The sequence below is a fragment of the Coregonus clupeaformis genome, chromosome 27 (assembly GCF_020615455.1).
Source record: "Coregonus clupeaformis isolate EN_2021a chromosome 27, ASM2061545v1, whole genome shotgun sequence".
Classification (NCBI taxonomy): domain Eukaryota; kingdom Metazoa; phylum Chordata; class Actinopteri; order Salmoniformes; family Salmonidae; genus Coregonus; species Coregonus clupeaformis.
In genome coordinates this window covers 39,916,919-39,944,064 of record NC_059218.1, presented here as the reverse complement: position 1 = coordinate 39,944,064, position 27,146 = coordinate 39,916,919, and the positions used below count along the sequence as shown (strand labels likewise).

Genomic DNA, 27,146 nt, shown 5'->3' with positions numbered 1-27,146 from the left:
AGAAGAAGGCAGGCGGGGTTGCATCGAACGAACATAGGAAGTGAATTTGAGAGTGAGATTGCAATTTGACGTTCAGACGTGTCCACAAATAATCAGGTAGTGTAGCCTAATACAAACTTGATTTAACGGCAACAGAAAGATACTAATAATCACTGCTGGATGTGTCGTTGTAACCTGATTCAAGGCTTGCGTATTTGTAAATGTACAGTAGCAAGCGACAGAGGAATTACTCACTCAACGTTAGCTTGCCGGCTGACTAGCTAGCTAAGGTTAGCCAGGGGTGTATTCATTACGGAAACTGTTTACTGTTTAAGAACCAAACCGAGCAAATGGAACAAAACGGAGAGGGACCTACCTGAATTTGCTCAATGGAAACTCTCGGTTTCTGTTACAAAACGTTTTAACAGACGAAACGTTTTGCAACAGAATCGGCGTAATGATTACACCTCAGTACATAGCGGTAGCTGGATAACTAGCTACCGGCTGCTACCATGTTCTACTATTATATAAGTGAAAATGTGTATGTTACGAATGAACACCAGTATTACGAATTTTTCTACCTGCGGCAAGCTATACTGCAAAATCTGGAGTTTATCCTAGCTTACTAGTACCTTAAGAACGTTTTATTGAACCAACCCGTTCGCTCCCACTGGCTAACCTAGCTAGCTAGATGGCTAGTAGCCAGCAGATCCGACCTGCTTTCCTACAATTGGCTAGGGTCAGAGAGACTTTCTGTGTAGATTAAAGGTCACAGCATGCTCCCCATCCGAAACAGTTTGTGCATATATTATGCTAAGATTTTGTGACCCACGGACGTTTTGTAGGCCCAAATAAAATAATTATGTATATTGAACAAAAATATAAACGCAACAACTTCAAAGATTTTACTGAGTTACAGTTCATAAGGAAATCAGTCAATTGAAATTAATTAATTAGGCCCTAATCTATGGATTTCACATGACTGGGAATACAGATATGCATCTGTTGGTCACAGATATATTTTCTTTTTAAAAGTAGGGGCATGGATCAGAAAAGCAGTCAGTATCTGGTGTGACCACCATTTGCCTCATGCAGCGTGACACATTTCCTTCGCATAGAGTTGATCAGGCTGTTGATTGTGGCTTGTGGAATGTTGTCCCACTCCTCTTCAATGGCTGTGAGAAGTTGCTGGATATTGGTGGGAACTTGAACGCACTGTTGTACAAGTCGATCCAGAGCCTCCCAAACATGCTCAATGGGTGACATGTCTGGTGAGTAAGAAGGCCATGGAAGAACTGGGACATTTTCAGCTTGCAGGAACTGTGTACAGATCTTTGTGACATGGGTCCATGCATTATCATGCTGAAACATGAGGTGATAGCAGCGGATGAATGGCACAACAATGGGCCTCAGGATCTCGTCACTGTATCTCTGTGCATTCAAATTGCCATCGATAAAATGCAGTTGTATTCGTCGTCCGTATCTTATGCCTGCCTGCCCATACCATAACCCCACCGCCACCATGGGGCACTCTGTTCACAACGTTGACATCAGCAAACCGCTCGCCCACACGATGCCATACATGTGGTCTGTGGTTGTGAGGCCTGTTGGACATACTGCCAAAATCTATAAAACGATGCTGGAGGTGGCTTATGGTAGAGAAATGAACATTCAATTATCTGGCAACAGTTCTGGTGGATATTCCTGCAGTCAGCATGCTAATTGCACGCTCCCTCAACACTTTTGTCATCTGTGGCATTGTCGTTTTTAGAGTGTACTTGTATTGTCCCCAGCACAAGGTGCACCTGTGTAATGATCATGCTGTTTAATCAGCTTCTTGATATGCCACACCTATCAGGTGGATGGATTATCTTGGCAAAGGAGAAATGCTCATTAACAGGGATGTGCACAACATTTGAGAGAAATAAGCTTTTTGTGTGTATGGAACATTTCTGGGATCTTTTATTTCAGCTCATGAAACATGGGACCAACACTTTACATGTTGTGTTTATATTTTTGTTCAGTGTATACATATTTTTTGGAAATCAGTCCGGGTCTCAACTTACTTTTGAGAGGTAGAATAATAGAATACACAAGGTGCAATTTCGAAATGTGGTTGTGCATCAGCAGTCACTCAATTAGCCAATGTCAGCAAAACAAATTGGATTGGTAAATTAGTCTAGTGGCCAGCTATCTAAACTTGTAGTAAGCATGGTTGAATTACAGACTGGGATGTGGGGCCCATTGATCATCCGTTATATTAAAAACGGAAAACATTTTCCTCAACCCTATTGCAAAATGTGTAGAATTGCAGGAAATTAGCTGTAAAATTGCAAAATCTTCTCTCCGCCCCATGACAAAATGTGTACAATTGCAGGAAATGAACTTTAAAACGTAATTGTTTATCTTCACTGTCACGAGGGGGGCTGCAAAAAATTTTTGTGGCCCCCACCTCCATCAAAGTTACCCATCCCCGATCTAAACAGCTGTGAAATATATTTTCCATACCTAAAAATATTGTATTTTCAGCTGTTTGAAGCTGGTGTACAAAACTGAAAGTAAAAGCTCAACTTAAGAACAGGAAGTATAGAAATAGTGCACATAGAACATATCTACCACTTTTTAGACTTGCTTTCAATGAGAATGACCGATGTATAACTCACATTTCTATGTGAATTTGGTCGGGTCGGCCAAAAAGTTACTTATTGCAGTTTTAAGGGTGTGTCTACACTTGACACTTCAATGCGACTTCTGCTATTAGAATCGAAGATCGGGTCTAATCGTATTGTGGTCAGATTGTGTTCAGACCTGGTTGACCACTTCAGGTAGTGGTCAGGGACACATTGTGTGTGATGTTCTCCTCAGTCTGGACGCAGTCATGCTACCGAAAGCACATACAGTTAGCAAAGTCAGCAGCACTCCACACACAAGTCTCCATAAAACGTGTGTTTTGGTAGGAAGAGGCACCTTTTTTCATTAAATGTTGGCGGAAATACGTTCCTAGCGTGTGAGGAACGTGTTTGCTGGCATCATAAATGCTAGCTAGCTAGCTTATTTAGACAAAATATGTTTTGTTTGGCTAGTGTTATGCTAACCTGTTAGCTGGCTACAGTAGTTGCCATCAAGTTGTTGTTGTGTTATTATCAGATTTAGCATGTTCCACCATTTGCTGAATGCGTTGTACTCCTAATTGTCCCATTATCCCAACTGTTACACCGAAAAGATTGAACGACTGCTAGTCTTTCCGTAAAACTGTCCTATTTGTCCTCATGCTAGGTAGCAGAAGCCACAGCAGCCATGGAATGGCAGTGTCAGCCAATCCGCTCCTTTGTTGTTAAACGTGACGTGCCTAGCATTAGGACGAAAACGGCAGTCTACTTAAAAACTAGCAGTGTCTTAATCTACACAGGAAGCCTGTCCGACCCTAGTGCAGCTGTAAGCAAGCAGGTCGGATCTGCTGGCTAGATAGTTTTGATTGCTTCATCAAGCAATGTATTTAGTTAAAGTTACAGCCAGGAATGATTCTCAGAACTTCTCACCTGAAGACTGTGGAAATGTAACCATGCATCTAGAAATTTTTTGGGGAGCTAATAAGATCATGCATTTTGTTTACATCTACAGATTCTGAACTGTGAGCGTTGTGTTGACGAGGCAGCCGCAAGCGTCCAGATTGTTGTTCACTATGGTGGACTCTCAGTACTTCCTCCCCAATGACATTGGGATCTCTGCGCTGGACTGTACTGAAGCCTTTCGCCTGCTGTCCCCTAGAGAAAAGCTCTATGCACACTACCTCTCCCGGTCTGCCTGGTATGGAGGACTGGCAGTGCTGCTGCAGACCTCGCCTGAGTCTGCCTCCATCTTCGTTCTCTTGCAGAGGCTGTTCCGCAAGCAGCCACCAGCACAGCTGGAGAGCATGGCCACTGCAGCTGGACTTAGTCCTGAGGAGTACCAGGTCAAGTAATGCACCTGCCTACAGAGCCTGGAGAGAAAGACTGAGTCAAACAATGTATACACCATAGAATTAGAATGTGTACACACACACACACACACACACACTCTGATGGTACATGCTAGACTTCTATCAGAATATAGACTATAGAGTACAAAGTACTCGGTGAGTTGAATACGTCACACATCATCTCCACCTGCCCAGGCATCCAGCCTGCTGTATTAAACATGTATTCTGTAACTCAGCCAAACTAGATAATAATAGCTATTCTTCTTCTCTGTTTGTAGGCCTTTCTTGTTTATGCTGCTGGTCTCTATGCCAACATGGGAAACTACAAGTCATTTGGAGACACCAAGTTCATTCCCAACCTCCCCAAGGTAGATCATCCTCGCTTTTATAACTGAATGTATTATTTAAAAAAGCCTTGACATAATCACGGTGGTGGCCTCTAATAACCACTCATTGCGGTATAGGAGAAGCTGAAGGACCTTGTGTGGCAGAGCCGGGCCTTCCAGGACAGCCCCAGTGAGATGGAGGCCCTGTGGGACAGCTGCTCCACCCTCCTCTTCTCCCTGGAGGACCAACAGAAACAGCTGGGCTTGGGGGACAAGGTGAGACACTTCCTGATGCCAAGCTCTCATCCCACTCATGCCTTATGTGGTGATTGGTCCACTTATTGCCAGCCTTAGTTGTTTAAATAAATCCTGTATACTGTAGCCTAGGTGTTGATAATGATGTTGCTTTATTTCTTGTTCTCAGGGAATCACCACATACTTCTCAGGGAACTGTTGCTTGGAGGATGCAGAGTTGGCCCAGAAATTCCTGGATTCAAAGGTGTGTATTCAAGTTTGTCTTATGTCTGTGTTATTAGTATTGCAGGATTTAGGCGGCAGGTAGCCTAGCGGTTAAGAGCATTGGGGCAGTAACAGAAAGGTCACTGGTTCGAATCCCCAAGCCAACTAGGTAAAAAATATGTTTATGTGCCCTTGAGCAAGGCACTTCACCCTAATTGCTCATGTAAGTCGCTCTGGATGAGAGCGTCTGCTAAATGACTAAAATGTAAATATATATGTGTCTCCCTTACAGAACCTGAGTGCCTACAACACACGACTGTTCAAGAACAAATCAGAAGGGAAGCCCAACTATGAGGTGCGCCTGGCGTCAGCTGTGCAGAAGGGTGAGAGTGCCATGTCCTTTTTAAAAAGCTATGCTAATTGAGGAAACACTGGTGGTTGCTGGTTCTTTTTCTGTTAATGTCAGTAATGCATTCTCTTTATTAAATCCCCCTTTTCTGTCATTGCTGTAGACTGTGCAGTGGATGGGGAGGGGGAGACCAGGTGTGGCAGATATGACTTTGAGGACTGTGTCTTCACGGTGTCCAGGGGAGACTATGCTTACCTCATGAAGAAAGTGAGTGAAAATCTGGAGAAAGCGAAGGTGAGTTCAAACAGTATCCTAATTCAAATGAATGTTTGTCCCATTATCAATTAAAGAGTGTATGTGTTTCAAAACTACTAGTGCATCTTAAAAATGTACGTTTGGTCTCATGTGAACGTCTTCACCTTGGTGACAGGACCATGCTGCCAATGAGAACCAGAAGCGAATGCTGGAGGAGTATGCACGGAGTTTCACCTTTGGGTCCATAGAGGCGCACAAGGAGGGCTCTCGTTTCTGGATCAAAGACAAGGGACCCATCGTTGAGAGGTGAGAGAGCACTGCCCTCCACATTTGGCCTTCCACTCTGGATGAAAAAGAAGTAGCAATCCATTCATTTTCTGTTCCTCTTTTTTCTATTTCTCTCCTAGTTATATTGGCTTTATAGAGAGCTACAGGGATCCCTTTGGTTCCAGGGGAGAGTTTGAAGGTACAAATGAAGAAGCAAAGCATGTATTATCAATATCACCCCTATTATCAGGACATATTTTGGAAGACTCCTTGGTGATCTTATTAGGGTTTGTCTTCCCTCAGGCTTTGTGGCTGTGGTGAACAAGGCGATGAGTGAACGCTTTGCTAAGCTGGTGAGCTCAGCTGAGGTGCTGCTGCCAGAGCTGCCATGGCCAAAAGACTTTGAGAAGGACCGCTTCCTCCTGCCAGACTTCACCTCCCTGGACGTGCTGACGTTCGCTGGCAGTGGCATTCCAGCTGGCATTAACATTCCCAACTGTGAGTGCCACTTCCAACGGACTCTTTATCCCTTTAATATTGACATGACTGACCCACAGTGTCTTATGGTCTTGGAAGGATCTCTTAATGACTTCAGCTTGACGTTAACTCTGAGTGTGTGTCTGATCTGTGTCCAGATGATGACATCAGACAGTCGGAGGGCTTTAAGAATGTCTCCCTGGGCAACGTGCTGGCTGTGGCCTACGCTACCCAGAAGGACAAGCTCACCTTCCTGGATGAGGAAGACAAGGTAATCAACATCCTCACTATGACCTCCTCAGTACCAGGTGTAAGGCCCTGTGTTTTGGGCAATCGTGTGTCATAGCAAGGTTTTATCCTGTATTTTTTGCCAGAAATTGTAATTAGACCAAAAATGAAAGCAATTGTCTTAGAATTGTTCTGGACAATCTGACATCAAAAGAAAAGGGGACAAGTTGATGAAAAAACTTTAAATAAATGTAAAAATCCAGGTCATGTGTCATTATTGCGCAAAACACAGGGCCCTATCAAAGATACAATTATGTCTTAGTCTGATCTTGATCGGTTCCTTCAATGGTCTCTCTCTGTCTGTCTTTCAGGATATGTACATTAAGTGGAAAGGGCCCTCCTTCGAGGTGCAGGTTGGCCTCCATGAGCTGCTGGGCCATGGCAGTGGGAAGCTCTTTGTCCAGGTGAGAGAGCGAGAGTCCTCCATCCATGCTCATGTCATGCATGGTCTGTCTTTGCATCCATAGTCCTGTCTATGCATTTGAGTGGTTACATTTCTCCAGCTCAATCCCCCCCCAGCTGTTTACCATAACAGTGGCGAAGTGCCCCGCTTTGTTATTGATCAAACTGCAGATTGCTCCTTTAATATCTAAATGTCTGGTTTCTAGCTACAGCCATTGTATTTCATGTTATGAAGATTGTGAATGATTTATTGTGTCATTATGTGCTGTCATGTGTACAGGATGAGAAGGGGACTTTCAACTTCGAGCAGGATAATGTTCGCAATCCTGAGACTGGAGAACAGGTGAGTCTATACATCAGTCGTTTGGTATCATAAAGATAGGCTGATTCTGAGAGAGCATCATTTATTGTTGGGGTGAAGTGACATACACTACATGACCAAAAGTATGTGGACACCTGCTCGTCGAACATCTCATTCCAAAATCATGATCATTAATATGGAGTTGGTCCCCACTTTGCTGCTATAACAGCCTCCACTCTTTTGGGAAGGCTTTCCATTAGATTGTTGGAACATTGCTACAGGGACTTGCTTCCATTCATCCACAAGAGCATTACTGAGGTCGGGCACTGATGTTGAGCGATTAGGCCTGGCTCGCAGTCGATGTTCCAATTCAACCCAAAGGTGTTCGATGGGGTTGAGGTCAGGGCTCTGCAGGCCAGTCAAGTTCTTCCACACCGATCTCGACAAACCATTTCTGTATGGACCTCGCTTTGTGCATGGGGGCATTATCATGCTGAAATAGGAAAGGGCCTTCGCTAAACTGTTGCCACAAAGTTGGAAGCACAGAATTGTCTAGAATGTCATTGTATGCTGTAGCGTTAAGATTACCCTTCACTGTAACTAAGGGGCCTAGCCCGAATCATGTAAAACAGCCCCAGACCATTATTCCTCCTCCACCAAACTTTACAGTTGGCACTATGCATTAGGTAGGTAGCGTTCTCCTGTCATCCGCTAAACCCAGATTTGTCCATCGGACTGCCAGATGGTAAAGCGTGATCACTCCAAAGAAAGCCTTTCCACTGCTCCAGAGTCCAATGGCGGCGAGCTTTACACCACTCCAACCAACGCTTGGCATTGCGCATGGTGATCTTAGGCTTGTGCAGCTGCTTGGCCATGGAAACCCATTTCATGAAGCTCCCAACGTTGCTTCCAGAGGCAGTTTGGAACTTGGTAGTGAGTGTTGCAACCGAGGACAGACAATTTTTACGCGCTACACGCTTTAGCACTCGGTGGTCCTGTTCTGTGAGCTTGTGTGGCCTACCACTTCGCGGCTGAGCCGTTGTTGCTTCTAGACGTTTCCACTTCACAATAACAGCACTTACAGTTGACCGGGGCAGCTCTAGCAGGGCAGAAATTCGACGAACTGTTGGAAAGGTGGCATCTTATGACGGTGCCATGTTGAAAGTCACTGAGCTCTTCAGTAAGGCCATTCTACTGCCAATGTTTGTCTATGGAGATTGCATGGCAGTGCTCGATTTTATACACCTGTCAGCAACGGGTGTGTCTAAAATAGCTGAATCCACTCATTTGAAGGGGGTGTCCACATTCTTTTGTATATATAGTGTATCTATGATTTTGATTATTCTAAGAATTTCTGGTTTGATTGAGTATTGTGTAAAGTATGGTTTCTTTGCTTCAGATCACCACCTGGTACAAAGGCAATGAAACATGGGACAGCAAATTTTCCACTATTTCTTGCTCCTATGAAGAGTGCAGGGCTGAGTGTGTGGGGCTCTACCTCTGCCTCAACAAACACGTGCTCAGGTCTGTTTATCCATACTGGTGTACACACATACATACTCTGATACTTACTAAAGCTACATCAATATATAAACAGTGATCTTATGTGGGTTAGGATGATCTAACGAGGATGTTGTCCCTGTGGGTTTGCAGTATCTTTGGCCATGAGGGCGAGGATGCAGAGGAGGTGGTGTACATCAACTGGCTCAACATGGTCCGAGCTGGCCTGCTGGGCCTGGAGTTCTACACCCCTGAGAGCAAGAGCTGGAGACAGGTCAGCTACACTAAAGTTCAATCCAGTACATCAGCCTGTCACTTTACTTGATCATGCTATCTTTCTTACTCTGTAGCTCTTTGAATGGCTTCCCTACAGACTGTGAGCTAGCCCCGCGAGCCAGCATGATCTCGCTAGCTAACATGAATGGTTCACTGCAGAGTAAACCTCCTGTTCTCTCTGTCTCAGGCCCACATGCAGGCTCGCTTTGTGATTCTGCGGGTGCTCCTGGAGGCTGGCGACGGGCTGGTGACTCTGAAGGAGAGTACAGGAAAGGATGGGTGCCCAGATGCCCTTATAACGCTGGACCGCAGCAAGGTCCACACTGTGGGCAAAGCTGCCATCGAGAGGTTCCTATGCAAACTACAGGTACAGCCGTAGAAGCCTAGAAAATGTATTGATCATGGCTGGGATTACAGGGGTAAATTACCAGCCATCAATATTCATACAAAAAATCTAATCAGGTCTCCTATTTGACCCATTATCATCTCTGTCCCTGCAGGTCATCAAGTCCACAGCTGATGTGGAGGGAGGCAGAGCTCTGTATGAGGGCTACTCAGCCGTGTCAGATACTGGTTCTCACAACTTCCTGCGCCTGCGGGAGACTGTTCTCCTGCGCAAAGAGGCTCGCAAGATGTTTGTTCAGGCCAACACAAGGGTCAAAGGTCAGTCTTTTTCCCCTCTCCTAATGCCAAGACACGTCTACATTTAAATGGCACTTCATATACACTACCGGTCAAAAGTTTTAGAACACCTACTCATTCAAGGGTTTTTCTTTATTTTTACTATTTTCTACATTGTAGAATAATAGTGAAGACATCAAAACTATGAAATAACACATATGGAATCATGTGGTAACCCAAAAAGTGTTAAACAAATCAAAATATATTTTATATTTGAGGTTCTTCAAATTGCCACCCTTTGCCTTGATGACAGCTTAGCACACTCTTGGCATTCTCTCAACCAGCTTCACCTGGAATGCTTTTCCAACAGTCTTGAAGGAGTTCCCACATATGCTGAGCACTTGTGGGCTGCTTTTCCTTCTCTCTGCGGTCCGACTCATCCCAAACCATCTCAATTTGGTTGTGGAGGCCAGGTCATCTGATGCAGCACTCCATCACTCTCCTTCTTGGTAAAATAGCCCTTACACAGCCTGGATGGCTCATTGTCCTGTTGAAAAACAGATTATAGTCCCATTAAGCCCAAACCAGATGGGATGGTGTATCGCTGCAGAATGCTGTGGTTTGCCTGCACAGACAGTGTCACCAGCAAAGCACCCCCACACCATAACACCTCCTCCTCCATGCTTTATGGTGGGAAATACACATGCAGAGATAATCTGTTCACCCACACCGCGTCTCACAAAGACACAGCGGTTGGAACCAAAAATCTCCAATTTGGACTCCAGACCAAAGGACAAATTTCCACCGGTCTAATGTACATTGCTCGTGTTTCTTGGCCCAAGCAAGTCTCTTCTTCTTATTGGTGTCCTTTAGTAGTGGTTTCTTTGCAGCAATTCGACCATGAAGGCCTGATTCACACAGTCTCCTCTGAACAGTTGATGTTGAGATGTGTCTGTTACTTGAACTCTGTGAAGCATTTATTTGGGCTGCAATTTCTGAGGCTGGTAACTCTAATGAACTTATCCTCTGTAGCAGAGGTAACTCTGGGTCTTCCATTCCTGTGGCGGTGCTCTTGAGAGCTAGTTTCATAATAGCGCTTGATGGTTTTTGCGACTGCACTTTGTTCTTGAAATGTTCCGTATTGACTGACCTTCATGTCTTAAAGTAATGATGGACTGTCGTTTCTCTTTGCTTATTTGAGCTGTTCTTGCCATAATATGGACTTGGTCTTTTACCAAATAGGGCTATCTTTTTTTATACCCAACCTAAGCTGGTTTAGAGAATGCCAAGAGTGTGCTAAGCTGTCATCAAGGCAAAGGGTGGCTATTTGAAGAATCTCAAATATAAAATATATTTTGGTTTGTTTAACACTTTTTTTGGTTACTACATGATTCCACATGTATTATTTCTATAGTTTCTACTAAGTAGAAAATAGTAAAAATAAAGAAAAACCCTTGAATGAGTAGGTGTTCTAAAACTTTTGACCGGTAGTGTATATCTTCCTACTAAGTGGTCTACCTTCTTCATGGAAAGACTTATCACCTGGCCTAAACCATTCTAATAGCACATACGCCATTGGTATTCTAAGACCTGATGTATTGTGTGATGCAGGTGAAAGTGTGGAGCTGGTGGAATACGAGGGCAGTGCAGCCGGACTGATCCGCTCCTTCACAGAACGGTTTGCAGACGACGCCGAGGAGGTGGAGGCCCACCTGCTAGAGCTGAACAAGAGGGATGCCCCCTGCTGGTGCTGAGTGAACAGTGCAGATACACCGCCAAAGCAGTGCTAAGACCCAGACATGCTACTGCCCTGCCCACGCCTGCTCCTGACTGAAACACCCCTGGCCTGGCCTGCGTGGACCTGTCATAAGAAAGGATCTTTCAGTGCACTGTCAAATGCATTTACAAATCAGTCGAGAGTGGAATGCACACGTGGTTATGGCTGTGATTGGGAGACGAGAGGCACAGTTTGAAACTACGTTAAGCCCCTATCATTATGCAGTTGTTATTTCTCCCTTTCAATTTCAGGAAGGAAAGTGTAAACAATCTGGTGTGAAAGGACCTAGCGGTAGGAGCTTGAAGTCAGTTTGAAATGAGGCCAGAGTATAAAAAAGCTAAGTGACTCAAGGGGACTACACGGTTCACCGTCAACTGTGTCAATCAAATCCCAACCACCATCTTATTAAACTTTTATGTTGACACATTTCAATTGCTGTTTGTCTTGACAATGTTCTTTTTTTTTTTTTTACTCCTTCCAAATAATATTAATCATATTAGGGCACTTAAAGACACCACTGAGACATGGTCAAAGGCAATGCATTTTCAAAGGGTCCACAGTACTGGAAGTCTCTCTTGGTTAGGTTGTTGAAAAACAACCTATACAAAAATAAATGTGATTAAAAAAAAAAAAAAACTTTGGTTATGTGTAACTTGCATAATGAGCTGCATACTAAACTGGTACATATTGGAATATAATTTACACAGATTTGTGTATTTATTTACATTGCAATCTCCATTCATACAAATGTGCATTTAAATAGTTTAAGAATAAAGCACAAAGCAACTATTTCTTGCAGTCGAGTGTGGTTTAAGAAAATCGGTCCATAATGTGTGGATACCAAAGTCGACCACTTAAGGTAATCCCACAAAGTCCACAGCCTCCTTTCTGGTTAGTTTGCCAGTCTTGAGTTCATCCTGGTTGGCTTGCTGGTATATGAGGGGTGATCCACTGCTGCCTTGGCCCTGTAGGTCTTGGATCTGGGCCTGTGCTGGGAGGGCTTGGATCTCCCCCTCACTCCGCCAGTACAGCTTATACAGCTCTGGGTTGCCCACCCCAAATTTAGCAGCACAGAGCTGGGTCAGGGCCTCCCCACTAACTCCTGCCCTCCACTGCAGGGTTTTCATCCAGTTGTTCTCTCCATCTTGAAACAGAACCCTGACACACCTCTGCAACACAGAATGAAAAGAAGGTATGTACCCAGGAGAACAGTATCCAAGCATTCCTTACGGTAGCTTTGGGGTACAGAGATATTCTACTGTGGCATATTATTCCACAAATCTGTTAGGTATGACGAGTGTGTGTTAATTTGTGTTCAGTATTAGTGCTAGGTGAGGGATTCTATACAGCAGGGGTCAGCAACAAGCAGCCCATGGGCCAAAATTGGCCGGGGGGCTGGGGGACTTTAGTTTTTGGGTAAAAAAAGGACTGTAAAATCAAAATGAATTCATCTAAAAATTAGTTTAATTTTTGATATTTTAAAATACAATCTCTTTCTGGGCTTAGTTGTGGTCAATTTGCAATGTACAAATTATTATAACTGTTCCGATCCCCTGACCATTCCCTCTGACAAAAATCATCCCGCGGCTGAATCTACACTGAACAAAAATATAAACGCAACATGTAAACTGTTGGTTTCATGAGCTGAAATTAAAGATCCCAGAAATTTTCCAAACACAAAAAGCTTATTTCTCTAAAATGTTGTGCACAAATTTGTTTACATCCCTGTTAGTGAGCATTTCTTCTTTGCTAAGATAATGCATCCACCTGACAGGTGTGGCATATCAAGAAGCTGATTAAACAGCATGATCATTACACAGGTGCGCCTTGGGTTGGGACAATAAAAGGCCACACTAAAATGTGCAGTTTTGTCACACAACACAATGCCACAGATGTCTCAAGTTTTGAGGGAGCGTGCAATTGGCATGCTGACTGCAGGAATGTCCACCAGAGCTGTTGCCAGATAATTTAATGTTCATTTCTCTACCATAAGCCGCCTCCAACAATGTTTTAGAGAATTTGGCAGTATGTCGAACCAACCTCAACCACGTGTATGGCGTCGTGTGGGCGAGCGGTTTGCTGATGTCAACGTTGTGAACAGAGTGCCCCATAGTGGTGGTGGGGTTATGGTATGAGCAGGCATAAACTACAGACAACGAACACAATTGCATTTTATTGATGGAAACTTGAATGCACAGAGATACCATGACGAGATCCTGAGGCCCATTGTCATGCCATTCATCTGCTGTCATCACCTCATGTTTCAGCATGATAATGCATGACCCCATGTCGCAAAGATCTGTACACAGTTCCTGCAAGCTGAAAATGTCCCAGTTCTCCCATGGCCTGCATACTCACCAGACATGTCACCCATTGAGCATGTTAGGGATTCTCTGGATCAATGGTTCGACAGTGTGTTCCAGTTCCTGCCAATATACAGCAACTTCGCACAGCCAATGAAGAGGACTGGGACAACATTCCACAGGCCACAATTAACAGCCTGATCAACTCTAAGCGAAGGAGATGTGTCGCGCTGCATGAGGCAAATGGTGGTCAAACCAGATACTGATTGGTTCTGATCCATGCCCCTACCTTTTTTTAAAGGTATCTGTGACCAACAGATGCATATCTGTATTCCCAGTCATGTGAAATCCATAGATTAGGGCCTAATGAATTTATTTCAATTGACTGATTTCTTTATATGAACTGTAACTCTGTAAAATCTTTGAAATTGTTGCATGTTGCGTTTATATTTTTGTTCAGTGTAGTTGCCTACCCCTGCTATACAGTATTGGTGCTAATAAATCAATTAATTGAGCCGTACCAGTTGCTGTTGTAAGTTTTTCTGGCTCTGCGCCTGGCTGCTCCGGCGCCGGCTCCAGTCTTTCAAAGAGTCTCTGGCCTCGTGGGTCAGCCCACTGGAGGGCACTACTTCAGGCTTGCTCTGGATCAGGCACAGGCTGGCATACACACTGGTCAGGTAGTACCCACCTGGTACAAGCATTACAAAATTATGGATTATGATGGCTATTTGGCATCACATACTATTCCAAATATTTTCACATTTAAAGCCTTACCCTCCCCTTTGAGCCATGATGACTCCAGCAGTTCCATCATGTACTCCACCTCCACAGACAGCTCAGGCATGTTACACTGTACGAGGACATAGGACAGGGCTGGCAGGAAGTCATCTGCACCGAACTCCTGGCCTGCTCATGGAGACAAGACAGAGCAACCATGTTGACACAAGCCATGACAAGACCAAGGATGGGAGGGATAGCAGCTTTTGGTTCTGTAAAGTTTATTTCTTTACCACGTTCTCTCATAGAAAAGCCCTCACCTGAATTGTCCTTCATGGCTTTATAGATGAGCTTGCAGACCTGCAAGAGTAGCACAACCTTGTCAATGGGAGAGTAGGCCCGCCTCATGAGCGCTAACTTCTGCCGCACCTTCTCCACACCGGCAGCATCCGGCACTCCCACCCGCACTCCAAAACACTCCAACGGGGTCTTTCCCCTGGCCACAGCCAGACTCTCTGCCATGCTTTGGGTGGAGCCATCTCGCTCATGCAAAGTTTGCAGTGTCCCGTCTATTTGTCCCTTCATAGGTTTCAGCACACAGCGGAACATGGCTTTCTCCAGCACCAGGTCTGCACACAAACAAGCATAATCATAAGATGTCACATGTCATCATCACTAGGGAAACATGCTAGTACTGGTTGTATTTAAAATGACTGAGCATATTTTGAATTTATTTGACTAATGCCTGCTGTTTGCATTGGGCAGCAATGCTGCTGTACCTTTCTCATCATCAGGCACCATGGTCTCAATGGGGGGCTCTAGTTCTCCACAGTCCAGCAGGAAGGTTTTGGCCTGGGAGAGGAAGAGGCGGATGCCCTGCAGTAGCTCTATGCCAGATCTCTGGCACTGAGGCTTGATCGCCTCTCGCTGCTGCCTGAGGAAGTCCTGCACCAGGACACCAAACGCAGTCCTCCTGTCACGGGACAGGTCCTCCACCAGCCTCGCTACGCGCTTCTCAGGCACAAAGAAGGACACAAAGGCTGCACTAAGCTTGCGCAGGGCTGAGACGGGCTGGTGAGCGGGAGAAGTGCATGGGGGTGAGGGGTTACTTGTTCCCCTGCTGAGGGAAGGTCGCTCTGAGCTCTCATCTGCCTCCTCCAGGCTGCTGAGGGAACTGCTGCTATCCAGCTCACTCAGGGAGGGAGCACATCTCTGCTCCAGCAGGAGACCCACCTCCTCCTCACTCACCCCCTCCTCCCCCTCACCTACTTTCTCCTGGGCCAGTCCCTGCAGGAGACCTATGGGCACATGGTAGTCATCCTCCTCTGCAGTGGGAGACAGTGTGGGTGTGACCCTGGTCTTCTTCAGAAGAACTGGCTGCAAGTAATCTGAGTGCTCCTGGACGGGTGCTGTCCCTCCCTCACCCTCCACTCTGGCCTCCATTGCTCTACTGGCCTGCTGGACCTTCTTGCTCTTTTTCTTGGCCAGCAGAGGTGGGGGAGGGGGAGGAGCGAATGGTGGGGACAAGGGGCTAGAGTTCTCAGTGGAGACACGCACCTTGAGGCTGCGTTTGAACTGGTGGCGTCTGTGCAGTGCAGTCTGGGACTGCAGGAAGAGTGGGTTGATGAAACAGAGAGCCCCTTGGCCTGCTGCCCCACAGTTCAGCTCCTGGGGGCTGCGTGTTTGGATGGGGCAGAACTCTTGAAACAGGGTGGGGCTCTCCTCGGGCGTGGCACAGTCCTCAGGGGTGGGGCTAGGGGGCAGCGGTGCCTCCTCCACTGGTGGGGGCCCATTGCGTGGACCTCTGAAGTTCAGCTGGGAGCTCCAGAACTCTGAGTGAAAAATAAGCAAAACTATGTCAGCATACGTCCTCAAGGCTATCCTTGATCAATCAATCGAATGTATTTTATAAATTCCTTTTTACATCAGCAGTTGTCACAAAGTGCTTTACAGATACCCAGCCTAAAACCCCAAAGAGCAACAATGGAGAGGCAGAAGCACAGTGGCTATGAAAAACTCCATAGAAGGCAGAAACCTAAGAAGAAACCTAGAGATGAGTTGTGTACGGCACACAATGGCAGCTAGTATTACAATAATAATATAATAATAATATGCCATTTAGCAGACGCTTCTATCCAAAGCGACTTACAGTCATGCGTGCATACATTTTTTTTTTTGTGTATGGGTGGTCCCGGGGATCGAACCCACTACCTTGGCGTTACAAGCGCCGTGCTCTACCAGCTGAGCTACAGAGGACCACAACAATGGCCAAGACCTTGGTGGATCATCAGACCTCTGAACCACTCTGTGGTACCTACCCACTCCCATGTGGGAGATTGACTCCAACTGTTTGTGGGATGAAGCCTTGACTATGGCCTCAGGGAGCTCCAGGGGGAAGGGCAACACATCCCTGAAATAGACAGCACATAGGTTTTATAGACAGGTCTGATTGGTCTAAAGGTCCTGAACCTATTCTACTGTGACGTAGAACATACCGGCTAACACAGTAGAAGGCGATGAGCCGGCAGAGGTCAGGGAAACTGATAGCGGCTCTCTCCAAAGAGAAGGCTGTGAATGGAAGGAAGACGGGGAAGATCATTGGTAAGACCCTCATCGTTCACTGCAACGGGCTGTACAGTTGAAGTCGGAAGTTTACATACACCTTTGCCAAATACATTTAAACTCAGTTTTTCACAATTCCTGACATTTAATCCTAGTAAAAATTCCCTGTTTTAGGTCAGTTAGGATCACCACTTTATTTTAAGAATGTGAAATGTCAGAATAATAGTAGAGAGAATGATTTATTTCAGCTTTTATTTCTTTCATCACATTCCCAGTGGGTCAGAAGTTTACATACACTCAATTAGTATTTGGTAGCATTGCCTTTAAATTGTTTAACTTGGGTCAAACGTTTTGGGTAGCCTTCCACAAGCTTCCCACAATAAGTTGGGTGAATTTTGGCCCATTCCTCATGACAGAGCTGGTGTAACTGAGTCAGGTTTGTAGGCCTCCTTGCTCGCACACGCTTTTTCAGTTCTGCCCACAAATGTTCTATAGGATTGAGGTCAGGGCTTTGTGATGGCCACGCCATTTTGCCACAACTTTGGAAGTATGCTTGGGGTCATTGTCCATTTGGAAGACCCATTTGCAACCAAGCTTTAACTTCCTGACTGATGTCTTGAGATGTTGCTTCAATATATCCACATAATTGTCCTTCCTCATGATGCCATCTATTTTGTGAAGTGCACCTGTCCTTCCTGCAGCAAAGCACCCCCACAGCATGATGCTGCCACCCCCGTGCTTCACGTTTGGGATGGTGTTCCTCGGCTTGCAAGCCTTCCCATTTTTCCTCCAAACATAACGATGGTCATTATGGCCAAACAGTTCTATTTTTGTTTCATCAGACCAGAGGACATTTCTCCAAAATGTACGTTCTTTGTCCCCATGTGCAGTTGCAAACCGTAGTCTGACTTTTTATTGGCGGTTTTGGAGCAGTGGCTTCTTCCTTGCTGAGCGACCTTTCAGGTTATGTCGATATAGGACTTGTTTTACTGTGGGTATAGATCCTTTTGTACCTGTTTCCTCCAGCATCTTCACAAGGTCCTTTGCTGTTGTTCTGGGATTTATTTGCACTTTTCGCACCAAAGTACGTTCATCTCTAGGAGACAGAACGCATCTCCTTCCTGAGCGGTATGACGGCTGCGTGGTCCCATGGTGTTTATACTTGCGTACTATTGTTTGTACAGATGAATGTGGTACCTTCAGGCGTATGGAAATTGCTCCCAAGGATGAACCAGACTTGTGGAGGACTACAAAAAATTTTTCCTGAGGTCTTGGCTGATTTATTTAAATTTTTCCATGATGTCAAGCAAATAGGCACTTTGTTTGAAGGTAGGCCTTGAAATACATCCACAGGTACACCTCAAATTGACTCAAATTATGTCAATTAGCCTATCAGAAGCTTCTAAAACCATGACATAATTTTCTGGAATTTTCCAAGCTGTTTAAAGGCACAGTCACCCACTGGAATTATGATACAGTGAATTATAAGTGAAATAATCTATCTGTAAACAATTGTTGGAAAAATTACTTGTTTCATGCACAAAGTAGATGTCCTAACCGACTTGCCAAAACTATAGTTTGTTAACAAGAAATGTGTGGATTTGTTGAAAAACTAGTTTTAATGACTCCAACATAAGTGTATGTAAACTTCCGACTTCAACTGTAGATGAAACATCTCTGGCTTTATCTTTCAACACTCACTGGAGTTCACTTCGCGGATGACAAATTGTTTGACAAAGGAGGGGATGCTGTCGTCTGCAAGCCTGACACACAGCACTTTCTTCTGTGAGGTGTTGGACTTGCGCACCAGAAAGGTCTGCAGAGAGACAGAGATATACAAACTTAGGTTGTGGTTTGTGTGTGTGTGCAGTGTGCGTCTCACCCACAGGAGGTTGGTGTAATAGGTGGAATGGTATCAAATACATCATTTCCATGTGTTTGATGCCATTCCATTCGCTCCATTCCAGCCATTACTATGAGCCATCCTCCCCTCAGCAGCCTCCACTGGTCTCACCCCAGGCGGCTCCCTCTGTAGGATGTGCAGAGCAGTAGCAGAGTTGATGGACAGCTGCAGCCAGACAGGGTGTGTGAGAAGCAGACGGTCCAGCACACTGATGCTCTTCAGGGAGCCACGCTGAGGACAAGCCCGCCTCTCTCCTACCGGCTCCCCTACCGGCTCAGGGAAATCATACACCGGGTCCTCCTGCATCTGGGGTACAGAGAAATACAGTATATAGCACAGGTACTGTATGGGATCTATACACCATGTGGTTATGCTTTATGTTGCCACAGTGATGCTTCCCATTCAAGGTAAAACACCAGCAAGAGAATACACATTCTTCATGGTTCTGCTCTTCCTCAGACTAATGCTTCTGAATCAGTACCCTTCCTGTTCTGTTCTGGTAACACTAGCATGCATCATGTCATGTGTTCCGTGTCCTGTGTCCTGTGTTCCGTTTCCTGTGTTCTGTGTTCCGTGCTGACCACTACTTCTCCATCCATTTGGGAAACTCCCAAACCCTATTCCTTCCTCTCACTGAGTAATCTGGAGGGTGTATGTCATCAACTGAGTACGACTCACCACACGTGAGGGTGGTTAGTGTGTGTGGCTCTAGTGTATGCGCATATCCTAAGGATACTACCCTCAACAGTGAACTTGCTGGGACTGAAGTATAATTTTGGTTTAGCTTTTTAAACCCTTTGAATATGAGAAGGTGTGGCTGTATTTTGACAGAGGTAGTTATGTGCACAGGCTGTTATCATTGAAAATCACAGGATGTCTATTCCGCCAACTTCCCTCCAGGGATTGGCTGCTGCTGTATATATGCCCCTGAGCCTAACACACCATTCTAGAGAAGAGGTGGATGTAGGGCTGGCTGCCCAAGTCTCGATAGAAGCCTGGCAAGTCTAGACTTGGGGAGCTGAAAACACTCTCCAAACCTACTGAGAAGTGTGTGAAAATGCTAATCTAACCCAGCAAACAATTGAGAGGTACAGGTCTAAAATTGAAGGCAGTAGCTTAAATGTGCCTTCATATTATTAATGCAATAAAACATGTCCAGAATGAATAGCCTATTCTGAAGCCCGCTATTGAACCTCATAAGTCTGACCCCATGAGACTATTGTATAACTGATAAAAAAACAACTGTGACCTGCCAGGATCTGAATATACAGTATCACTAGAATAACATGAAGGTGTAATGACCTGCCAGGACCTGAATATACAGTATCACTAGAATAACATGAAGGTGTAATGACCTGCCAGGACCTGAATATACAGTATCACTAGAATAACATGAAGGTGTAATGACCTGCCAGGACCTGAATATACAGTATCACTAGAATAACATGAAGGTGTAATGACCTGCCAGGACCTGAATATACAGTATCACTAGAATAACATGAAGGTGTAATGACCTGCCAGGACCTGAATATACAGTATCACTAGAATAACATGAAGGTGTAATGACCTGCCAGGACCTGAATATACAGTATCACTAGAATAACATGAAGGTGTAATGACCTGCCAGGACCTGAATATACAGTATCACTAGAATAACATGAAGGTGTAATGACCTGCCAGGACCTGAATATACAGTATCACTAGAATAACATGAAGGTGTAATGACCTGCCAGGACCTGAATATACAGTATCACTAGAATAACATGAAGGTGTAATGACCTGCCAGGACCTGAATATACAGTATCACTAGAATAACATGAAGGTGTAATGACCTGCCAGGACCTGAATATACAGTATCACTAGAATAACATGAAGGTGTAATGACCTGCCAGGACCTGAATATACAGTATCACTAGAATAACATGAAGGTGTAATGCCAAACAAGTTGTTTACAATTAGTTTATTACTGGCGGTATACAGCTCTTGTGGAACCAGTGGTGATTTTTTTGTTGTTGCCATAAATAACAGTTGACTATATTGTAATTGTGTTGCTCCCATGTTGTTGTCATGTTGTGTTGCTACCATGCTGTGTTGTCATGTGTTGCTGCCATGCTATGTTGTTGTCTTAGGTCTCTCTTTATGTAGTGTTGTGGTGTCTCTCTTGTCGTGATGTGTGGTTTGTCCTATATTTTTATTTTGTTTTTAATCCCAGCCCCCCTCCCCATAGGAGGCCTTTTGGTAGGCCATCATTGTAAATAAGAATTTGTTCTTAACTCCCCTTTCTAGTTAAATAAAGGTTAAATAAAAATAATTATAACCAACCATGATATCAAATGTTACTTCAGTAAATTGAAAAATGTGTTTTGTATTTTATTTGTATAAATAATAACAGCATCCTATTTGTGGACATGGTCTGGGCTTCCAACATACTTGTGGACCACTTATTGTGGTCCTCTGTAGCTCAAGTGGTAGAGCATGGCGTTTGTAACGCTAGGGTAGTGGGTTCGATCCCCGGGACCACCCATACGTAAAAATGTATGCACACATGACTGTAAGTCGCATTGGATAAAAGTGTCTGCTAAATGGCATATTATATTATTTCCACGTATTATCTACAAACACGTTTTGCCTTGAGTGCTGCTCTGTCTGTACCACTCTGTGCGCGGCTTACTTCCTTGATCTACGATCTTCTTGCATACCTTCAGTTAATGAGCGCCAGATCTCATGATTTCTCTAATCATACAAACATTCACAACTGTTTCTTGTTTTACACTTTAAATTAAATGGCAACATGACATAATTTACCTTAATCTCCCGATCCCCTGTCGTCCTTAAAATGTGACAGAGATTATGCTGAATAGCCTACTGTAAATCCCACTTGATCCCTGCCTGAATTTCTAAATGCCATTGAAACTTCAAAAGTATAGAGAAATGTAATAGTCCTAGATCTCTGGATATGCCATGCTGTCTGTCTGGGACTCTCCCGGCAGAGCTCTCTCCGTGAAGCTGTGGTTCAGAAGTTCCTGGCACTCCTCTGCTGTCTTCCTTATATTTTCTATTCACACTTGGGAGAGAAACAAACCTGAACCAAGGTTAAATACGCATGCGCCCGTCACCACATTGTGAAAATTCCATTAATACAGTATTTCCAATGGGAAATTCGCCTCTAAAACACAATTACAATCTATCTTTATTCTGTATTTTGTGAAAGAGGGCTAGGCAATTAACCTGCATCCATTATTTTTTAACTTCCGAGTGGTCATCACTATTGCAACCAAATTAGGTAGCAATCATTTACATCTTTTACAGACATACACAGCCTATTTATTGAAATGTTAATGTCTGTTTCATTTGAAACAATAGAGACTCAGATAGACATAATTTACCAGGCAAATGCAACAATAAGAAGTAATGGTTGAAAGCATAACATTAGGAATTAGAATACTAGGATTTCTACGGTTGAAACACTCAGTGGTAGCCTTGTACACACCACTCAAACAACATGGTAATTTACATTGTAGCAAAATATGTAGCCAGCACCGTGTACGCCTCCCATGAACATTTACATGTAGCCACAGTTCTGCTCTAGTCATTTGTTGAAAATATCACACGTCACTCTCTCAAAGATCGGAAGCGGAGGTGGTCATTGGAAATATTGCGCCGCGTTAGGTAAGATGGAGGCACGGTGTGCTTATTTTTTGTTTGAGTAAACGTTTGTAATTTTTGTTTAACTCGGCAACTTTCATGAATGCACAATGGGATATACAAAATTTACATAACGCTCTAAATAGTTGCAAATAGATGTGATTAGTTAAACTGCTTCTGAACATTATTTTTCAACACCGCAAGATGGCTAGCTTAGCTAGCCAGCATGCTAACGTTAACTCTAACCCGCGCTGAATTTATCATTTAGCTAGCCAGCCAGGATAAATCTGATCACACCTCGACCAACTAATGTTTGTATAGTACAGCAATGTCGTGTAATTATATGAGCTTCTCGTGTTTCCCGATCGGGTGTTGCCAAGCATCACCGAATTGATGCCACCTCGACTCGAGAAGGGAGGGGGAAACTAACGTTAGCTTGCTAGCTAGGTTTTCTAATGTTGACCATGTGGACTAGTTTAGCTTTATGCGTTAAACTATTGTTAGTTACATGTCACGTTTTATTAAACGACTATATTCATGATATGCCTATAGTGGTTGCATCCGGTTCCTCATAGACGTCCCTTTACAGTTGTGTCGTCAGCTAAAATATCAACTTAACTTAGCTAGCTAGGTCACTGACACCCTGCTCCTTCCCCAGGTGTACCCAGCCATGGAGTCAACGGATAAGAACGATGCTATAAAGCTCTTTGTGGGGAACCTGGCTTTGGACACCTCTCAGGAGGACCTGACACAGCTCTTTGGGCCATACGGACAGGTGGTCACCTGTAGTGTACTCAGGCAGTTTGCCTTCATCCATCTCCAGGGAGATGGTGCTGCTGATCTAGCCATAAGGGAACTGAATGGACGGGAGTTCCGTGGCCGCAACCTGGTGGTTGAAGAGTCCCGCGGAAGGCCCATGCATTCCACCAAGGTGTTTGTGGGGAACCTCAGTGCCATGTGTTCTGCCGAGGACCTGCAAGAGCTCTTTCAGACCTTTGGGAAAGTTCTGGAGTGTGATAAGGTTAAAGGTGAGTCTCTTCCCCCCATCCACTTGTCAAAATATTTTCAAGCAAATACTGGTATTCACATTTTACTGGTAGAGGTGTTTTCATCAAATTGGTTTGTTGAGGATACAACGCTGTGTGTAATGATATAGTGCACATAGAAAGCACTTTGTTCAATATCTTAATTATGTCGATGGTTTTGGGACAAAAACTATTGCGATAAACAGTAAATGTGTCCAATGTGGACTTGGCACGTGTGCTCTAGGCTATAGCTCGCAGGGTACATGAGATTATGGCTTTTTATTGGTCAATTACAGCCTAGCACTGATCACCTTGTTACCAGCATCCAAATTAAGACCGCTTACATTTATTGGAAATAAGCATCAAGCTCATCACCGTGCATGTTCACCACGCTGTGAGGTTCATCATAACTTATTTAATCTGTTACCTAATAAACGGTGCATTTTTTTCCACCTCGTAGTAGGAGTGCAAGTTTACTTCGATATGATGGTTATTCCAGCAAGAACTGCGCAAAAACAGCATATCCACCGCTATTTATCGTATTATATTTCACCATAAAAAAAATTACTACCCCTGTCTAATGTGTTTTGTCAACATTTTGGAAAGTTAAGACAATTTAGCTGTTTCCATCAGACCAATCGTGAGTTTTATTTATATTTTTATCAGACTGATGTTTTACTCATAAAAATGGTTGGATGGTAAACATGGTTAGTAATTTCATTAGCTGACTGTCTTGTCATCCTGTGCTTGATTACAGCGAGGCTCTCCTCCTCTGCGGGCTATGCCTTTGTACACATGGAGCGGAAGGAGGATGCAGTGCAGGCTATCGAGGCTCTCCATGGGACCACCTTCAAAGGCCGACCGCTCTCTGTGGAGCTTTCCAATGTGCAGCCCAGTAATCCTACCACAACTACAGCCAAGGCCCCCATCATGAGTCACTATGCCACTGAAAGCCTCTCCATCAAGCCCCATATGGAGCACCACCAGAGTCAGGCTGCTGTACTGGCTGCTGCGGTTGCTGCAGCTGCAGGTCTGCCTCTTCAGGTGCAGCAGAGCTTGCACAACTCTGTCTACAACACAACAAGCTTTGATCCCACGTATGCTGCACTAAAGGGCATGACGGCAGCCAGCGCCACAGATGGTACCCCAGTGAGCCCTGCTGTCTATGGTGCCCTCGCCAGCCAGGTGTACGGCTCTGTAGCAGATCAGGTATACGACTCTATAGCGAACCAGGCCTCCAGCTATCATAATTCAGCCACACCGGACGCAGCAGGCTACAGTAACCAGTACGACCCCACAGCTGGAGAGGCACCGTCAGCCCAGGCTGCTGTCAACCCGGCCTACGGTGGGGCATCGGCCCTCTACAACGCCAGCTCAGCCTATGGCTCCATGGGGGGCGCAGAACCCACTGCCCAGGCCATCTTTGAGGCAGCACGGGCCCGCTTCTTCCAGCAGGGCCAGCAGGTTCTAGCTGAGCAGCAGATGGGGACTAAGTCAGGGGACAGGGACCGCAGCCCAGTACGCCGCTCCACCCCACTGCTGCCTGACCCCGTGCCCCAGCCCTTCCCCCAGCCACGCCCCAAACGCCGCGCCCTCCTCCCAACGCCACCCGGCCGACCAGAGGACCCCGCTGCTGATAGAGACCCCATTGCCAGGTACATGATGCAAGTTTGGGGCAGTTTTGATATTTTGAAGCAGATCAAACATATTCAACAGCGTATTTACAATATTCTTTCTCATTTCTCAACTTCAGATGCTATGCAGAGTACTATCAGCAGGTCCAGCAGTACCAACAGTACCAGCAGTACCAACAACAGTACCAGCAGTACCAGTATGGCTACCCACCTCCAGCCCCGACCCAGATGCCCCCCACGATGCCCACCTACCAGATGCCCATGCAGGCCCCACCCCCGACCGAGGCCCACAACCTGGCAGCGCCTGCTACCTACGCCCCAGCTAGAGCGTATGAACCGCCTCCATCACACAAGGAGCCCCTCCTCCGCCGCCCTGACTACTCCCACATGCCAGAGCCCCGATAACCCTTTAGATTGCAGTGTGTATGTGAATGTCTATGTGAGTGTGTGGGTTCTGAGTGATGTATGTGTGACAGTAGTTGTGGTCCAAAAGTGCATCACTGGAAGTTTGCCCATTTATAATTCCCCTGTTTTGCAGCTTCTCTTTTCTGAACACAATTCTGACAAGTTCATTTTTTACTTTATGGTAGGCCTGGTCTTGCTTTGATAAGAACGCTGCCCCACAATGCAGTGAACTGTATTGTGAAGTCGTTATGGTTGTAAGGAAGTGTATGATTGTAATGCGTACTGGGGGCTCTGTAATGACAGCTATTCCTTACACATACCCGTCCCATAAATTGTAAAAAATGCGAGAATATTCATCCATACCAGAGGAGTGCCTTGTTAAAAGCCTAGTTGAAATATATTGTAAAAGAAATGTGTATATATTTGAGCAATGAAAGGAAGCGCCCAAATCGATCCATGCATTTTTTTATCAGACCGTTCCCCCTGTCCTCGAGGTGACGTTAGCTCATCCAAATGAGCCATTAGTTTGCATACACTACATGGTCAAAAGTATGTGGACACCCTTCAAATTAGTGGATTCTGCTATTTTAGCCACACCCGTTGCTGAAAGGTGTATAAAATCGAGCACACAACCATGCAATCTCCATAGACAAACATTGGCAGTAGAATGGCCCGTACTGAAGAGCTCAATGACTTTCAATGTGGCACCGTCATAGGATGCCACCTTTCCAACAAGTCAGTTCGTCAAATTTCTGCCCTGCTAGAGCTGCCCCGGTCAACTGTAAATGCTGTTATTATGAAGTGGAAACGTCTAGGAGCAACAACGACACAAGCTCACAGAACGGGACCGCTGAAGCGTGTAGCGCGTAAAAATCGTCTGTCCTCGGTTGTAACACTCAATACCGGGTTCCAAACTACCTCAGGAAGCAACGTCAGCACAATAACTGTTTGTCGGGAGCTTAATGAAATGGGTTTCCATGGCCGAGCAGCCACACACAAGCCTAAGATCACCATGCGCAATTCCAAGCGTCGGCTGGAGTGGTGTAAAGCTCGCCGCTATTGGACTCTGGAGCAGTGGAAACGGAGTGGAGTGATGATTCACGCCTCGCCATCTGGCAGTCCGACGGACAATTCTGGATTTGGCGGATGCCAGGAGAACGCTACCTACCTAATGCATAGTGCCAACTGTAAAGTTTGGTGGAGGAATAATTGTCTGGGGCTGTTTTTCATGGTTCGGGCTAGGCCCCTTAGGTCCAGTGACATTCTAGACGATTCTGTGCTTCCAACTTTGTGGCAACAGTTTGGGGAAGGCCCTTTCCTGTTTCAGCATGTCAAAGCCCCCAGTGCACAAAGCGAGGTTCATACGGATATGGTTTGTTGAGATCGGTGTGGAAGAACTTGACTGGCCTGCACAGAGCCCTGACCTTAATTCATCCCTTTGGGATGTTGGCCTACACCCATCATCAGTGCCCAACCTCACTAATGCTCTTGTGGCTGAAGTCCCCCCAGCAATGTTCCAACATCTAGTGGAAATCCTTCCCGGAAGAGTGGAGGCTGTTATAGCAGCAAAGGGGGGACCAACTCCATATTAATGCCCATGATTTTTGGAAATGAGATGTTCGACAAGCAGGTGTCCACATACTTTTGACCATGTAGTGTATATAGTTTAGAGCTTCATTTTCCCATTGGCCAGATTTAGTTTTTTAACATTTATATT

General features: G+C 45.1%; 3 protein-coding genes across 3 annotated transcripts; 2 read left to right on the top strand and 1 right to left on the bottom strand.

The window, feature by feature from the left end:
• Positions 1-11,667, top strand: dpp3 (dipeptidyl-peptidase 3). Its single transcript, XM_041851561.1, has 18 exons — positions 1-96; positions 3,601-3,931; positions 4,216-4,305; positions 4,402-4,539; positions 4,688-4,762; positions 5,015-5,105; positions 5,235-5,365; positions 5,502-5,632; positions 5,734-5,792; positions 5,897-6,091; positions 6,229-6,341; positions 6,670-6,762; positions 7,041-7,103; positions 8,461-8,585; positions 8,715-8,835; positions 9,025-9,204; positions 9,338-9,500; positions 11,070-11,667. Exons 2-18 carry the CDS (start codon positions 3,662-3,664, stop codon positions 11,210-11,212), a joined length of 2,181 nt encoding a protein of 726 aa, XP_041707495.1. The 5' UTR covers positions 1-96; positions 3,601-3,661; the 3' UTR covers positions 11,213-11,667.
• Positions 11,657-21,757, bottom strand: rin1a (Ras and Rab interactor 1a). Its single transcript, XM_041851559.1, has 10 exons — positions 21,526-21,757; positions 18,832-19,026; positions 18,519-18,633; positions 16,751-16,823; positions 16,574-16,665; positions 15,035-16,087; positions 14,576-14,884; positions 14,313-14,444; positions 14,060-14,226; positions 11,657-12,404 (listed from the first exon to the last, which is right to left on the bottom strand). Exons 2-10 carry the CDS (start codon positions 19,024-19,026, stop codon positions 12,090-12,092), a joined length of 2,451 nt encoding a protein of 816 aa, XP_041707493.1. The 5' UTR covers positions 21,526-21,757; the 3' UTR covers positions 11,657-12,089.
• A 578-nt stretch (positions 21,758-22,335) lies between these two features.
• LOC121542100 (RNA-binding protein 4-like) lies at positions 22,336-26,047 on the top strand. The gene is made up of 4 exons (XM_041851558.1): positions 22,336-22,389; positions 23,024-23,393; positions 24,148-25,045; positions 25,144-26,047. The coding sequence occupies exons 2-4, from the start codon at positions 23,036-23,038 to the stop codon at positions 25,427-25,429; spliced, it is 1,542 nt and encodes a 513-aa protein (XP_041707492.1). The 5' UTR covers positions 22,336-22,389; positions 23,024-23,035; the 3' UTR covers positions 25,430-26,047.
• Positions 26,048-27,146: the final 1,099 nt, after the last annotated feature.